Source organism: Schistocerca gregaria, chromosome 1 (genome assembly GCF_023897955.1).
Source record: "Schistocerca gregaria isolate iqSchGreg1 chromosome 1, iqSchGreg1.2, whole genome shotgun sequence".
Lineage (NCBI taxonomy): Eukaryota > Metazoa > Arthropoda > Insecta > Orthoptera > Acrididae > Schistocerca > Schistocerca gregaria.
The window spans coordinates 599,470,289-599,488,070 of NC_064920.1; the positions used below are offsets into that span (position 1 = coordinate 599,470,289).

The following is a 17,782-nucleotide window of genomic DNA, read 5'->3' on the forward strand; positions in this document are numbered from 1 at the left end:
CTTAAAGTAGTAGATGAGTTTTGCTATTTGGGAAGCAAAATAACTGATGATGGTCGAAGTAGGAAAGATATAAAAAGTAGACTAACAACGGCAAGAAAACCGATTGTGAAGAAAAGTTTCTTGACATTGAGTACTGATTTAAGTGTCAGGAAGTCCTTTTTGAAAGCAGAGGGTGTCCCACTCAAACCTCCCTGATTTCAAAGACTCAGGAAAAAAACCACAGTAGATACGACAATGACAAATGCACCACATTGTAGCGCATCTCAAAGAATTTATTTATTAATCATCAATACACCTCTACATGTGGACTATTCGTAGCACGAAGAATATCGAGTCTATATTCAGTTTCTTGCCAAGTTCTTTGTAACATTTCCTCTGTTATTGTTGCAATCGCATTAGTGATATGATGCGGCAACATAGGAATGTCGTCCACTTTGGTCGCATACACGCGGTCCTTCACGAATCCCCACATGAAGAAATCGAGCAACGTAACATCGGATGAACATGGTGGCCAGGCCATGGGTTCTGCCCATCCGATCCAACGATTGGAAAATTACATATCCAGGAACTTGCTAACAGCCATTGACCAATGCGGCAGAGCTCCATCTTGTTGAAAAATGATGTTGGGTTGCAAGTCTTGCACCTGAAGCTACACAAACTGCTCCAACATATTCAGATACACTGACCCATTCACTGCTTGTTCCACAAAGAAGAATGGTCCAACAACCCTGTCGTGCATTACCCCCACCAGACGTTTAGTTTAGGGCTATCATGAACCTCAAATCCGAACAATATGCCTATTAACCCTTCCTTACAGATGAAAGATTGCCTCATCTGAGAATAAACATTTTTTCAGGGAGCTGACATCCATATCAATAAGCTACAGCATATCCCCAGCAAATTGTTGTCGGCGCCAGATGTTGCAGAATTTGCGCTTTGTAAGCACACATACGAAGACGGTGGTGAACTACATGATACAATGTTGATCAAGGTACATCAAGTTGCCTAGATGCTCGACGAATTGACTTACGTGGGCTTCTGGGAAACGTTTGTATGATGTCCTCCACTGTCTCTTCTGAAACTCCGTAACTTGCACCGCCAGAATGTTTGAGAACACTTCCTGCTGCCAGAAACGTCCTATACCATTCCTCAATTGTTTTCACATCAGGTAGATCACATTCATACACAAAACGATAATTCCTTTGCACAGTAATCGGCGGTTTTGTTTCTGCAAACCACACTACTGCTTGCACATGCTGCTGTGAAGTCGCCATTTTCACTTCATGCGATCATGCTGCACTCTGGCGACGATACTTGGCACTTCCGGCGCGGGAATATAAATTATTTGAGATGCTCTACAAAGTGGTGCATTTTTCATTGTCGTATCTACTGTGGTTTTTCTCTCATGGGTCCTTGAAATAAGGGAGGTTTGAGTGAGACACCCTTATTTGTATGGGGTGTAGCGATGTATGAAAGTGAAATATGGACGATAAACAGCTTAGACAAGAAGAGAACAGAAGTTTCTGAAATGTGGTGCTACAAAAGAATGCTGAAGATTAGATGGGTAGGTCGTGTAACTACTGAACAGAATTAAGGAGAAGAGAAATTTGTGGTACAACCTGACCAGAAGAAGGGATCGGTTCGTACGACACATTCTGAGGAGGAATAAACGGATTACCAATTTAGTACTGAAGGGAAGCTTGAAGGGGGGGGGGGGGGGTAAAAATTGCAGAGGGAGGACAAGAGATGAATACAGTAAGCACATTCAGAAGGATGTAGGTTGCAGTAGTTACTCGGAGATGAAGAGGCTAGCACAGAATAGAGTAGCATGGAGAGCTGCATCAAACCATTCTTTGGAATGAAGACCACAGCAACAACAACAACAACTGTTGGGAGCGACCTAAAGGAAATGACCACAAAAAAATTATTTACAGGAGAAGCAAATGCCAGAATAAGATTATTGAGAAAATCTTAGAGAAACATGATTCATAGACAAAAGAATTTTTTTACCAAACTTTTGTTACTCCAGACGAGGCAGGAGTTATAAGAGGTTGCGCTGAAATCTAATGCCTACGAATTTTTATGTGAATACTCTTAAACATGTTAAAATAAAACAAACGTTATTAACATTTTACATCTTAATTTTTCATGTCTAAATATTTGGAGCCCCTGTTGATTGAGGTTTCCGAACTGTGATGAGTAACATGACGATGTGTAACATAACTATGTCGGTGCGAGAGAAACAGCGTGTTGTAATGAGTTTCGGACTGAAGAGTTCGTCCACACATGGAGCGCCCTGTCCCTGAGCATGACAATGTCAGACCAGATACGAGCGCTGCGAAGTCTGCAACAGTACAGCGCCTTGTGTTCATTGTCACTGATAATCCTTCATACAGTCCCAACTTGGCCCCATCCGATTTACATCTCTTTCCGAAACTTGAAGAACACCTTTGAGGACATTGTTTGATAGTGAACAAACGATGCAAGCAGAGATGAGATTGTAGCTCCGGCAACGAAGTCAAACGTTCTACGGTGAAGGTACCAACAAACTGGTTCTACATCTACATCTACATCTACATCTACATGACTACTCTGCAATTCACATTTAAGTGCTTGGCAGAGGGTTCATCGAACCACAATCATACTATCTCTCTACTATTCCACTCCCGAACAGCGCGCGGGAGAAACGAACACCTAAACCTTTCTGTTCGAGCTCTGATTTCTCTTATTTTATTTTGATGATCATTCCTACCTATGTAGGTTGGGCTCAACAAAATATTTTCGCATTCGGAAGAGAAAGTTGGTGACTGAAATTTCGTAAAAAGGTCTCGCCGCGACGAAAAACGTCTTTGCTGTAATGACTTCCATCCCAACTCGTGTATCATATCTGCCACACTCTCTCCCCTTTTACGTGATAATACAAAACGAGCTGCCCTTTTTTGCACCCTTTCTCTCGCAGGGAGAAATGTGTTCGTTGCCAGGGTGACTATGTTGACAAATCATTACGTAGATATGAAGATGTAGAATGTCAGTAAAGATTGATTTCTCAAAAAGCTTTAAGAGTTTTCACATAAAAAATTGGAGACATTACTTTTTAGCACGTTTTCTTAGAAGAGAGAGAGAAGATCAAAAGAAGAAAGGCACTTTACCTTACAGAGCACAAGAGTGTTACGGAGATTCTCATCGACCTCTTGTTTGAAGCTCTACAAGAGAGACGTGTTAAAATTCCGACAGCAGATATCCCAAAAAAGAGTCAGGCAAGGTATTACTTTCTTCCACAAACATATCGCGAAATGACACTTACGGGAAAGTCAGAGAAAGTAGTGATCATCCAACGCATCATTTGCGAATGGAGTAGGAAAGAGCAAGGGGTGAAACGATTGAGGTATCGGTGTTTATCCAGCTCGCAAGTAATGTGAGACAGGAATTAAACAACGGTATTTGTTTCCTGATCCGAATGTTCATCCTGAATAGAGTTTCACGTAATTTTCCTACGCAATTACACATTAAACAATACTATATGCGGATACACCTCCCGCCCTCACCTTGTCCAACTGACCGAGTATTCCTCCAGTGCTCTCGATGTGGGCGAGACATTATAACTTCAGCCTTTATTGTTTTCCCTTAAGATATAAGTAATATTATGTGTGCACTCTAAATACTCATTACTGTTTGTTTTCATCCCTCCAAGACTAAAATGGTTTTTGTCGTTGTGGTCTGAAATACTGATGTGCAACGAAAGTCTAAGATAACCGTGCATTGCAGGTGCCGTGCGTGACGCAGATCTACAACTTCACGTCGTGCTTCATGTTCAGCATGGAGAACCAGCACACGACGGGCTTCGGGGCGCGCATGCCGACGGAGGAGTGCCCCGAGGCGATCTTCCTCATGTGCGCGCAGGGCATCGTGGGCGTGACCATCCAGACGGCCGTGCTGGGCATGATGTTCGCCAAGGTGGTGCGCCCCAAGCAGCGCACGCGCACCATAGCCTTCAGCAGGCACGCCGTCGTCTGCCGCCGGGACGGCGTCCTCTGCCTCATGTTCCGCGTCGCGGACATGCGCACCAGGTACTCCCAGCCAATGTCGCAATCTTCCCACATACCCCATTGATCTTCTTCCCGTCTATTATGGGATCCACTTTTTCAGGATTTGACAAATATTATTTTATTTTATTGTTGTGGCTGGGTACGCTTCCCGAAGCCACAGTCGTCTAGGTAACCTAAGGGAAGCAATCCGCGTGCACCACCTGCCCGTGATTAGTGTAAATGTTATTCAGTGTGTTAAAGTATTTTAAAGGTTTCGTGACATATTCTCCGAGGCGGAATTTGGGGCCAGCCCTTTGTTTAAACACCGCACCGAGTGTCAGCTTAGACTGCGCGATTAGTAGTGTTCCGTTTTAGCGTTTATTTTGGTATTGCCTGCATCCTATGCGGACCCTGTAACACAGCCAGATAGCCGCAGGCATTAGCACACTGCTTCCTCGATTCGGGCAAATGCGCCGGCCCCGAATCGGATATGTCCGGCGGATTAATGACGTGAAAAGGTGTACCGACCAGCCTGGAAGTGGTTTAGGAAGTTTCCTACGTCCCACTACCTGAGTATCGGGCTAGAACACATGTGCTGGCTCAAACACCTAGAAAACATTCACACACTTCGGGTGGCGGGGAGGGGGGGAAACAGATACCGACAGGAAGAGTATCAGGCCGCTCTCTATCACTAACATCCTCAAATCCAAAACTTAACATGCCGAGTCCGTGGTTACGGGACAAAGACCAGGAGAAGGAGAAAGAAAAAGAACCCTACTACCATTAGGAAAAATTCATTCATTCATACAACAGAGCAGTCCAGACAACGCTCTGCGTTGCAGAACAAATACACATTTTCTTTTAGTTCATATGCGCTCTATACGTTTTTTTTTAAACTGTGGTCAGCAGTTCCTTGCCATGTTTATGTGCAAGAGGTCACTAGAGTGATGTTACATGTAACTCTTAGTTACTAATATCCTGCTCGGTGACTGCGATATTCTGGTGTCAGGGATTATGATTCTTTCATTGTTACCCACATAGGTCTCCGAAAATTTTGTAATGCTACCATGGCTTTTATATTCTTATTTCGCTTATGGAAACTTGGGCTTTTTAAGAATCGATATGACGATGGCCAGTACGCCAAAACTGGTAATATGTTAATAAGGAAAAATTGCGACTTGGACTTTCATTCTCTTTACACGGTGAGAGGCTTATACTGCAGTATTTTCGCTTTTACACATGCGCGCAAATTCCGGCCGAGTGGAATTATTTTACCTGCACATATGCAAATTTATAAGCATGTAGTTGCTAGACACACAGTTTGCTACATTCCTCAGCTTCGACAATTTTTAATACATTTCTTTTCACGTTGTTTTTGCAATATTCTGGCGAAGTACTGATGTACCTAAACGTGAACTCACGGAGCGGATTATTTGCTCATTCTCGACCTCTTGTGCATAGTACCAAATATCCGCGATAAACGAGCCACTTTTGTTAAATTTATGCACTATCTGATAAAAAGTATCCGGATACCTGGCTGAAAATGGCTTACAAGTTCGTGTTGCCCTCCATCGGTAATGCTGGAGTTCCGTGTGGTGTTGGCCCACTCTTAGCCTTGATGACAGCTTCCACTCTCGCAGACATATTTTTAATCAGGAGCTGGAAGATTTTATTGGGGAATGGCAGTCCATTCTTCACGGAGTGCTGCACTGAGGACAGGTATCGATGTCGGTCGGTAAGGTCTGGCACGAAGGCAGCGTTCCAAAACACCCCAAAGGTGTTCTAAAGAATTCAGGTCAGGACTCTGTGAAGGCCATTCCATTAGAGGGATGTTATTGTCGTGTAACCACTCCTCCACAGACCGGGCATTATGAATAGATGCCCGATCGTATTGAAAGATGCAATCGCCATCCCCGAATTGCTCTTCAACAGTGGGTACCAAGAAGGTGCTTAAAACATCAATGCAGCCCAGTGCTGTGATAGTGCTACACAAAACAACAAGGGGTGCAAGCCCTCTCCATGAAAAACACGACCACACCATAACACCACCACTTCCGAATCTTACTTTGGCACTACACTCGCTGGCAGATGACGTTCACTGAGCATAAGCCATACCCACACCCTACCATTGGATCGCCACATATTGTACCGTGATTCGTCACCCCACACAACGTTTTTCCACTATTCAATCGTCCAAAGTTTACACTCCTTACATCAAGCGAGGCGTCGTTTGGCATTTACCGGCGTGATGTGTGGATTATGAGCAGCCGCTCGACCATGAAATCCAAGTTTTCTCACCTGCCGCCTAACTGCCATAGTACTTGCAGTGGATCTTGATGCAGTTTGTAATTGCCGTGAGATGGTCTGGATAGATGTCTGCCTATTACACATTATGACCCTCTTCAATTCGGCGATCTCTGACAGTCAACAGACGAGGTCGACCTGTATGCTTTTGTGCTGAACGTGTCCTTTCACGTTTCCACTTCACTATCACATCAGAAACAGTGGACCTAGGGGTGCTTAGGTGTGTGGAAATATCGCTACAGATGTATAAAACAAGTGACACCCAATCACCTGACCACGTTAGAAGTCCATGAGTTCTGCGGAGCGCCCCATTGTGCCCTCTCACGATGTCTAATGACTACTGAGGTCGGTGTTTTGGAGTACCAGGCAGCAGGTGGCAGCACAATGCTTTTTTTTTGGGGGGGGGGGGGGTGTCCGGATACTTTTGATCGCATAGTGTACATCAGCACTAGTAGAACGATATTTGAATACACTTCAATGTCTTTTTCCTTAAGTAGCTTTTCTAAGTAGTTGAAAAGTGCACTGAACAACAAAAATTGTGGTAACATACCAGTACCGAACCGTACAGAGACTGAGCAACTGTGCCAGTTTGCTGGCTCTGAGCACTATGGGACTTAACATCTATGGTCATCACTCCCCTAGAACTTAGAACTACTTAAACCTAACTAACCTAAGGACAGCACACAACATCCAGTCATAACGAGGCAGAGAAAATCCCTGACCCCGCCGGGAATCGAACCCGGGAACCCGGGCGTGGGAAGCGAGCACGCTACCGCACGACCACGAGCTGCGGGCAACTGTGCCAGTCACTGTGGCGCAGTGCTCGCAACCAACCACACTATAATAGGCTGCTTGCGAAGGCTTGAGAGGGTGCTTGCAGTCGGGTGCTGAGCGCTTGATCGAGGGCGCCAACTGTTGCGTATCAAGTTTATATGTTTATGGTAAGGTTACCTTCTGTCACAACTACGAATAAAAGTTCTTTGGAGTTGCGATACACTAGATACTAAGAGGAATAATAATGATAACAATCATACCAAAAGCTCAGTTCGTGTGCTCAAACCTTGAGAGGCAGAAACTGTCCACAAAACATTATCGAATCGAAGGAATCGCGTAATTCAGGAACCTTTAATCTGCTAGAGGAGAAGAAAACGTCACAAAAATTTGCCTACAGAAATTTAAGTGGCCTACAGATGAATCCACGACATCTGAAACAAAAAATGTCACTACAACACAAATATCGCACCAGAAAGCCAGAGGAACTCTCACTTGACTTAAAAGGCCACATGTCAAATACCTCGAAAAAGGAACCTTAAATTGGAGAAAGTTTCTTAGCCCAAAAAGAAGGTAATATGTCTACAGACTAAAACCGGAGAAACGACAGAAAAATTATCCAACGTCGCGGCAAGCATCCGAAAGGCAAGTAGACCTCAAGCAGCGCGACGTACCCACGAAGAAGTGCAGTATGAGAACAAAGCTGGAGAGAAAAATTTGGGCTGAAGATAGAGAAATAAAGGAGAAGAAAGAGAGAGCTGGATGGAACATGAGAATATTGATATCGTCAATATCTGCAGAGAATATTTAGTTTATTATACAAGCAGTTTCGGTCGACAGACCATCGCAAGGCACAACGAAGAATTTACACCAACAAAGGAGATATAATCATTCCTGATGATGTTCTGTGGATCGAAACTGCTTCTGTAAAACAGACATTTTTATCGGCAGCTCTTGGCTGTGAATCATGACGTTATATCGCCTTCTGTGTTGGCCCATCATGGCCAGGGACATCGGCTGGTAAGTAATTTTCAATGTCAATAAAATTCACCAACAGCCGTATACTTTAAGATATTTTATTTTATTCTGAAAGGAACCAGTTTCGGCCGAAACTGGTTGTTTTCAGAATGAAATAAAATATGTTTAAGTGTACAGCTGTTGGTGAATTTTGTTGACATTGAAAATTATATCGCCTATGTTGGTGTAAATTTTTCGTTATGCCTTGTGATGGTGTGTGAACTGAGACTCCTTATATAATAAACAAATTCTTATCGGAAGATATTGGCTATAAAAAAAGTAGGATTCAGTGGAACCTACTAATAACTGCAGCAAAAGTAAGTAGTTGTTGTTGTTGTTGTCTTCAGTCCTGAGACTGGTTTGATGCAACTCTCCATGCTACTCTATCCTGTGCAAGCTGCTTCATCTCCCAGTACCTACTGCAACCTACATCCTTCTGAATCTGCTTATTGTACTCATCTCTCGGTCTCCCTCTACGATTTTTACCCTCCACGCTGCCCTCCAATGCTAAATTTGTGATCCCTTGATGCCTCAAAACATGTCCTACCAACCGATCCCTTCTTCTAGTCAAGTTGTGCCACAAACTTCTCTTCTCCCCAATCCTATTCAATACCTCCTCATTAGTTACGTGATCTATCCACCTTATCTTCAGTATTCTTCTGTAGCACCACATTTCGAAAGCTTCTATTCTCTTCTTGTCCAAACTAGTTATCGTCCATGTTTCACTTCCATACATGGCTACACTCCAAACAAATACTTTCAGAAACGACTTCCTGATCCATAAATCTATATTCGATGTTAACAAATTTCTCTTCTTCAGAAACGCTTTCCTTGCCATTGCCAGTCTACATTTTATATCCTCTCTACTTCGACCATCATCAGTTATTTTACTTCCTAAATAGCAAAACTCCTTTACTACTTTAAGTGTCTCATTTCCTAATCTAATTCCCTCAGCATCACCCGATTTAATTTGACTACATTCCATTATCCTCGTTTTGCTTTTGTTAATGTTCATCTTATATCCTCCTTTCAAGACACTGTCCATTCCGTTCAACTGCTCTTCCAAGTCCTTTGCCGTCTCTGACAGAATTACAATGTCATCGGCGAACCTCAAAGTTTTTACTTCATCTCCTTGAATTTTAATACCTATCCCGAATTTTTCTTTTGTTTCCTTTACTGCTTGCTCAATATACAGATTGAATAACATCGGGGAGAGGCTACAACCCTGTCTCACTCCTTTCCCAACCACTGCTTCCCTTTCATGCCCCTCGACTCTTATGACTGCCATCTGGTTTCTGTACAAATTATAAATAGCCTTTCGCTCCCTGTATTTTACCCCTGCCACCTTTAGAATTTGAAAAAGAGTATTCCAGTCAACATTGTCAAAAGCTTTCTCTATGTCTACAAATGCTAGAAACGTAGGTTTGCCCTTCCTTAATCTTTCTTCTAAGATAAGTCGTAAGGTCAGTATTGCCTCACGTGTTCCAACATTTCGACGGAATCCAAACTGATCCTCCCCGAGGTCTGCATCTACCAGTTTTTCCATTCGTCTGTAAAGAATTCGCGTTAGTAAGTAAGTAGTAGCTTCCGTTATTTGATGGTGATGGGAGGAGCAATTTCAGTCTTTAGTCTAGTGCTACATACTGTACTTTTCCAGCCCTCAATCTCGCTTAGGAAGATTTTTGTGACACAGTAATGGATCGTATATAGGATGTCTTAAGGCAGGGGTTCCCAACAAAATTTTCTTGAGGACCCCCTCATCGAGCATGATCACAGTATCACAGTATCAAGTACCTAAAAGAGCCAAATTAAGGTCTTTTTATACGTTTTCCATTTTTGGTACTTAGGAAAAATATTGACATAATCATTATTGAAAAAATACTGAGCTTAAAACTTTACAATGTGGCGATAGTTGTTACTGTTAAATTTTTGATTATTGCTCAAAATCTTTGTCTTCAAATCTCGGTGTTTAGTATAACAAACTCCCTAAAAAAGTAAAAATTGAGTATGTACTGAAAATGACAGGAAAAAATTAAAACTGAGTGTATTGGTCTTTCAAGTGTACTACACTTGAGATTGCATTTAGTAGACATGTGTGAAAAATAAGAAAATACTAATTTCATACAAGGTATTATTTATTTGAGAAAATACAGTTACAACAGAGTACTCCATCAGTATACTGTTAGTTTTAATTTCAGTTCTTAAGCTCTGCTCATGCAGGAAGCGTCCAAAACAAAAAATTGTTATCATACGAAATATATTTAATATATTTTTTATTCTAACAGCATCTTGCGGACCCCTCTGGCATAGCTCGCGGACCCCTCGGGGGTCCGCGGACCACCTGTTGGGAACCACTGTGTTAAGGTGCGCTTTCGGCTACGCAGGTCTCACATCATCGAGGCGAAGATGAACATCCTGCTGGTGGGCGAGAGGAAGACGCCCGAGGGCGAGCACCTTCTGCCGTACCACACGGAGCTGCGACACGAGGTGGGGCAGCGGCGCTTCTTCTTGCTCTGGCCGGAGACCGTCGTGCACCGCATCGACGCCCGCTCGCCGCTCTACCGCATGTCTGCCTCTGACATGGCTGCCTCCGATCTGGAGGTGCGTATCGCGCGTGTAGCTCGCGCATATTAATCCCTCCTGACATTAGTCTGCTTTCAGTAGTTACAAGTACTGCAAGAAACCGGCTACAAGGGTAATTTTTTTTTTATCATTTCCTGTCCTCTCTTCCGATTACCCTCACAGCGCTGAGCAGCAGCCAGGTGTAAGCTGCCCTTCACTGGCCACAGGTCCAGTCACACCACTTAAACCTAGTCCTGTACACGACAATATTCGTTTTTAAAGTAACACGTCTTGCAAGTCAGAACTTTTGCTGTGTTGTACGGGGGTTGACTGAAGTTTTAATTATCACCTAGAAAAATAAAGTTACGTGATCATGTTCTGTTTAGGGCAGTGCCGGCCAGAAATTCTGCTCTTGCACATGTGCAACTTCCGGGTCACAGCGTGCACGCCGCACCCGTCAGCTTTCATGTAGTGGATGTTTCTACGCACAGATGTCGCTCCTCTGTTACACAAAATCCATTATCGACACCTCGTATGTATGTCACAACCTGGGCTGTAACTGTAAGATCTGTTGCGCAACAGAGAAAGCAACAAAGTACACTCCTCGAAATTGAAATAAGAACACCGTGAATTCATTGTCTCAGGAAGGGGAAACTTTATTGACACATTCCTGGGGTCAGATACATCACATGATCACATTGACAGAACCACAGGCACATAGACACAGGCAACAGAGCATGCACAATGTCGGCACTAGTACAGTGTATATCCACCTTTCGCAGCAATGCAGGCTGCTATTCTCCCATGGAGACGATCGTAGAGATGCTGGATGTAGTCCTGTGGGACGGCTTGCCATGCCATTTCCACCTGGCGCCTCAGTGGGACCAGCGTTCGTGCTTGACGTGCAGACCGCGTGAGACGACGCTTCATCCAGTCCCAAACATGCTCAATGGGGGACAGATCCGGAGATCTTGCTGGCCAGGGTAGTTGACTTACACCTTCTAGAGCACAGTACACCATGAGGGTATCAGGCTGGCCACTGGTGCCTTCCGTACCAGTCCCATCCCCAGCCTGTGTGCTGAGGCAGGGGAACCGCCGCTCGCCATCCGGCGGAAACTCCTCATGGTGCGACGGGTGTGTCATTTCCTTTCCTGTCCTACCTCCCCTGCGTACCCTACCGTTGCCCGACCGCCTATGGAACGTCTCTTTTCCAGGCGTCCCAGGGCAACAAAACCATTTGGGATTCGTGCCAAGCATTTGCTTGAGTCCCTTGGTGTGGAGCGTGTGGCCCCCCAACGACAAGGTTTTACTCGCCTGCCTCCCTGGTTGCTCCAGAGGCCCAGCATCCTTTTAGACTTGTCGGAGAACCGGAGGAACTGCACTCCGGCGTTTGTTTTTACCTCCTTATTTTACGATATTTTAAACCAGCATGCGGACCATGTACCTGTATTCACAGATGGCTCTAAACAGGGGGACACTGTTGGTTGTGCTGTTGTTTTCCCTGATCGAGTCGTCAAGTTACGGCTTCCTGCGGTGTTTACCATCCTCGATGCCGAATTGTTTGCAATATTGCGGGCATTGGAGCAGATGAGATGTGTTCCCAGTATTAAGTTCCTCATCTGTTCTGACTCCCTGAGTGCCCTTCAGACCATTCAACACTTGTACCCAGCGGATACGGTCGTCCAGAACATCCATGATGCCCTACTCCACCTGCAACGGCAGGGGAAGGAGGTTTCTTTCTGCTGGGTGCCGGGGCACGTGGGTATTAGGGGCAACGAACTGGCGGATGTGGCTGCCAAAGATGCATGTTCCCTCCCTCACGTTGTTGAATGTGCCGTCCCCCTCCATGCTGTAACCTCCCTTTTGCGTTTTCGTGTTATGCATCAATGGGAAGAGGAGTGGTTGGCAGTTTCTGACAATAAGCTGCGTCTGGTAAAGGCCACTACGCGACCATGGCGTACGTCCTACCAGTCATACAGGCGGTATGAGGTTCTCCTCACTCGCCTCCGCATTGGACACAGTCCCTTCACGCATGGTTTTTTACTCCGGCGGGAGGACCCCCCAATCTGCAGTGCTTGTGGCGTCCAGATTACTGTCCGCCACATTTTACTTGACTGTCTTTTATTCTCTGACCAGAGGGCGGTGGTTTCCTTGCCACCGGATTTGCCCTCTATTTTGCAAGACGACGCAGCGACGGTCGTTAAGGTTTTACGGTTTTGTGTCCTGTCCAATCTGTTGCCTCGGATTTTAGGGAGAAGGTTTTAATGTGCTGCTGGGTGACTGGCTCACCCAGTTTTTAGGTAAGAGGTCCGCCAGTCACGATTACCTCCTTGTTTCACTTCGATATCTCTTCTCTTTTCCTTGTGTTTCCTTTCCTTTTTTAGTGTGTTTCTTCTCCTCTTGTTTTGCCTCTGTATGTGCGCATTTGGAACTGCGTCAGGCCTGTGTCTTTTAGCCGTTCTCCTTGTTCGGCGTCCGTCTTCGTCCCTTCACCGCCTGTGTTCCTGTTTCTATGCGCTTGGGCGCTGATGACCACGCTGTTTAGCGCCCGTAAACCTCAAACACACACACACTAGAGCACGTTGGGTGGCACGGGATACATGCGGACGTGCATTGTCCTGTTGGAACAGCAAGTTCCCTTGCCGGTCTAGGATGGTAGAACGATGGGTTCGATGACGGTTTGGATGTACTGTGCACTATTCAGTGTCCCCTCGACGATCACCAGAGGTGTACGGCCAGTGTAGGAGATCGCTCCCCACACCACGATGCCGGGTGTTGGACCTGTGTGCCTCGGTCGTATGCAGTCCTGATTGTGGCGCTCACCTGCACGGCGCCAAACACGCATACGACCATCATTGGCACCAAGGCAGAAGCGACTCTCATCGCTGAAGACGACATGTCTCCATTCGTCCCTCCATTCACGCCTGTCGCGACACCACTGGAGGCGGGCTGCACGATGTTGGGGCGTGAGCGGAAGACGGCCTAACGGTGTGCGGGACCGTAGCCCAGCTTCATGGAGACGGTTGCGAATGGTCCTCGCCGATACCCCAGGAGCAACAGTGTCCCTAATTTGCTGGGAAGTGGCAGTGCGGTCCCCTACGGCACTGCGTAGGATCCTACGGTCTTGGCGTGCATCCGTGCGTCGCTGCGGTCCGGTCCCAGGTCGACGGGCACGTGCACCTTCCGCCGACCACTGGCGACAACATCGATGTACTGTGGAGACCTCACGCCCCACGTGTTGAGCAATTCGGCGGTACGTCCACCCGGCCTCCCGCATGCCCACTATACGCCCTCGCTCGAAGTCCGTCAACTGCACATACGGTTCACGTCCACGCTGTCGCGGCGTGCTACCAGTGTTAAAGACTGCGATGGAGCTCCGTATGCCACGGCAAACTGGCTGACACTGACGGCGGCTGTGCACAAATGCTGCGTAGCTAGCGCCATTCGACGGCCAACACCGCGGTTCCTGGTGTGTCCGCTGTGCCGCGCGTGTGATCATTGCTTGTACAGCCCTCTTGCAGTGTCCGGAGCAAGTATGGTGGGTCTGACACACCGGTGTCAATGTGTTCTTTTTTCCATTTCCAGGAGTGTATTTCTAATTAACATAATAATAGCATATACGTTTAAAAGCAGTTCACAAGGTGTTGAACTAGAAGGATTTAAAGAGTTCAAGATTTCTACCGGGTAAAATTTAACTTTATTTCTTCAAGCTGGACAGAATCAGAACTGAGATAAACCTTTGCCTCTCCACATAAATGATGTATTCAGTAATTGTTGTGACTAAAATCATCAGTTGTTGGATCTAGAACTGCCGTTGGATAGAATTCGAAGCATTTCGTTCACTGATTTCTGTGGCATTGAGAACGGTGATAAGAAACTGTCGTAAATACAATAACAATGTTTAGGATTTCTGATCGCTGCGTTGAAGGTTCAGGGCACTCTCTTGTCCTAGGGTTGGGAAATTGCCCCCAAAGGCGGAAGAATCAATAATTATCAACGGTATGAGGATGCAGAAGGCAACGGAAACCACTGCTCAGATCAGAATATAGTAGTGATGAAGAGTAGGCTGAAGTTTAAGACAGCAGCCAGGAAGAATCAATAACCAAAGAAGTGGGATACGGAAGTACTAAGGAATGACGAAATACGGTAGTAGTTCTCTAAGGCCATAGATAAAGCCATAAGGAATAGCTCAGTAGGCAGTACAGTTGAATGGGCACTGACATCTCTAAAAAAGGCTATCACAGAAGTTGGGAAGGTAAACGTAGGTACAAAGAAGGTAACTGCGAAGAAACCATGGGTAACAGAACAAGTACTTAAATTGATCGAGAAAAGTAGGAAGTACAAAAATGTTCTGGGAAATTCAGGAATAGTGAAACGCAGGTCACTGAGGAATGAACCAAAAATGAAGTGCCGGGAAATGGTTCAAATGGCTCTGAGCACTACGGGACTTAACATCGGTGGTCATCACTCCCCGAGAACTTAGAACTACTTAAACCTAACTAACCTAAGGACATCACACACATCCATGCCTGAGGCAGGATTCGAACCTGCGGTTCCGGACTGAGCGCCTAGAACTGCTAGACCACCGCGGCCGGCAAGTGCAGGAAAGCTAAGTGGAAATGGCTGTATGAAAAATTTTAAGACATCGAAAAGAAATGATTATCGGAATGGCTGACTCAGCATATAGGGATGTCAAAACAACCTTCTGTGACATTAAAACCAAGGGTGGTAACATTAACAGTGCAAGGGTAATTCCACTGTTAAATGCAGAGGAGAGAGCGGATAGGAGGAATGAATACATTGGAAGCCTTTATGAGGGGTAAGATTGGTCTGATGTGATAGAAGAAGAAACAGGAGTCGATTTAGAAGGTGTAGGGGATCCAGTATTAGAATCAGAATTTAAAAGAGCTTTGGAGGATCAAATGAGGCAGAAGGGATAGATCACATTCGACCAGAATTTCTAAAATTATTGGGGGGAAGTGACAACAAAATGACTATTCACGTTGGTGTGCAGAATGTATGCGCCTGGCGACATACCTTCCGACTTTTGGAAAAGCATCATCCACACAATTCCGAAGACGGCAGGAGCTGACAAGTCCGAGAACTACCGCACAATCAGCTTCACAGCTCATGCATCCAAGTTGCTTACTAGAATAATATACAGAAGAATGGAAAGAAAATTGAGGATGCGCTAGATGACGAGCAATTTGGCGTTAGGGAAGGTAAAGGCACGAGAGAAGCAATTTTGACGTATGGTTAATAATGGAAGCAAGACTAAACAAAAAGCAAGACACGTTCGTAGGGTTTGTCGACCTGGAAAAAGCGTTCGACAATGTCAAATGGTGCAACATGTTCGAGATTCTGAAAAAGTAGGGGTAACTTGTAGGGAGAGACGGGTAATATACAATATGTACAACATCCAAGAGGGCATAATAAGAGTGGAAGACCAAGAACTCGCCCCTGCTGTTCAATCTCGGCATCGAGGAAGCAATGATGGAAATAAAAGAAAGGTTCAGGAGTGGAATTAAAATTCAAGGTGAAAGAATATCAATGAAACGATTCGCTGATGGCATTGCTATCCTGGGTGAAAGTGAAGAAGATTTACATGATCTGCTGAACGGAATGAACAGTCTAATGAGTACAGACCATGGATTGAGAGTAAACCGCAGAAACAGGAACGTAATAAGAAGTAGAAGAAATGAGAACAGCGAGAAACTTAACATCAGGATTGATGGTCACGAAGTAGATGAAGTTAAGGAATTCTGCTACCTAAGCAGTAAAATAACCAATGACGGACGGAGCAAGGACATGAAAAGCAGACTAGCAATGGTAAATAGGGCATTCTTGGGCAAGAGAAGTCTACTCGCATCAAACATGGGCCTTATTTTGAGGAAGAAATTTCTGAGAATGTATGTCTGGAGTACAGCATTGTACGGTATTGAAACATGGACTATGGGAAAATCGGAACAAAAGAGAATCGAAGCATTTGAGATGTGGTGCTACAGTACTTATAAGGTAAGGAATGAGGAGGTTCTGCGCAGAGGAAAGGAATGTGTTGAATACACTGATAAGGAGATGGGGCAGGGTGATAGGACATCTGTTAAGACATGAGGAATGACTTCCATGGTCCTAGAGGGAGCTGTAGAGGGCAAAAAACTGTAGAGAAAGACAGAGTTTGGAATACATCCAGCAAATAATTGAGGACGTAGGTTGCAAGTGCTACTCTGAGATGAAGTGGTTACCACAGGAGAGGAATTCGTGGCGGGCCGCATCAAATGTTTCACCAGCGTCTGCCAGCCCGTCAGTAAAGTAACGATTGAGAATCTTATTTCTTACTGAAAGTAGGACTTCCTCAGCTATTGCGTTGTGTTTGTCGTTTAGCTTCTCGTAAATTGTCTTGCCATTCGTACGTTGTTCTTCTACTTTGTAGGCATCTGTTGTGTGTTATGCGATTATTACAACAGGTGTCGGCTGGCTGAATTGTTGGCAGGGTTTGCCATAATATTTAAAAATATTCTCCAATCCTATTAGTGTGCAGTTTTAGCTGTCAGATGACGTAAGCTGACCCTGAAAATTTTCTAAAAGTCCTAAAATGTTGTCCACAACTCAGATATATCGGCAGGAGAACAGAATACGAGTAACACGAGTGAAAAGCCACAATGTTTTCAAAATATTTTTATCAAAAGCAATAAGTTAAACTAATTGTGTAATTTTCGTCATTAGTGGTGAACGAAATCGTGGATATGTATCAATCATTAATTTTGATTAAGTAATGTGGGAGATGAAGCGTACTGACTAAAAACACCATTGAGAAATAATATACAGGATGAGTCAAATAGGTCTTTGGAAAGACATAGAAATTTTTTGAGGTAAGTTACAGAATCGATAGATGCGCCACTTTTTTTTAACAAACACTCACAAGTTCCACACAGAAACAGAAGTTTGACAGAAGTGTCATCCTTTTGGTTCGATGTGATTGGCATTTGAGGTTTTTGCTAGAAAATGATACATCCACCGCTGTAAGGTATCTCAATACATTTCTTTGTCATCCCAAAGTTGTGAAATCCTTTTTGACTCATCCTGTTATGATGCTCAGTTTAAAG

General features: G+C 44.8%; 1 protein-coding gene across 1 annotated transcript in view; it reads left to right on the top strand.

The window, feature by feature from the left end:
* Positions 1-17,782, top strand: part of LOC126358260 (ATP-sensitive inward rectifier potassium channel 12-like) — a 139,370-nt gene that overhangs the window by 97,804 nt on the left and 23,784 nt on the right. Inside the window, exons 4-5 of the mRNA XM_050007532.1 lie at positions 3,766-4,067; positions 10,502-10,718. Of these exons, the coding sequence (XP_049863489.1) occupies positions 3,766-4,067; positions 10,502-10,718 (519 nt within the window). The remainder of the gene's footprint in view (positions 1-3,765; positions 4,068-10,501; positions 10,719-17,782) is intronic.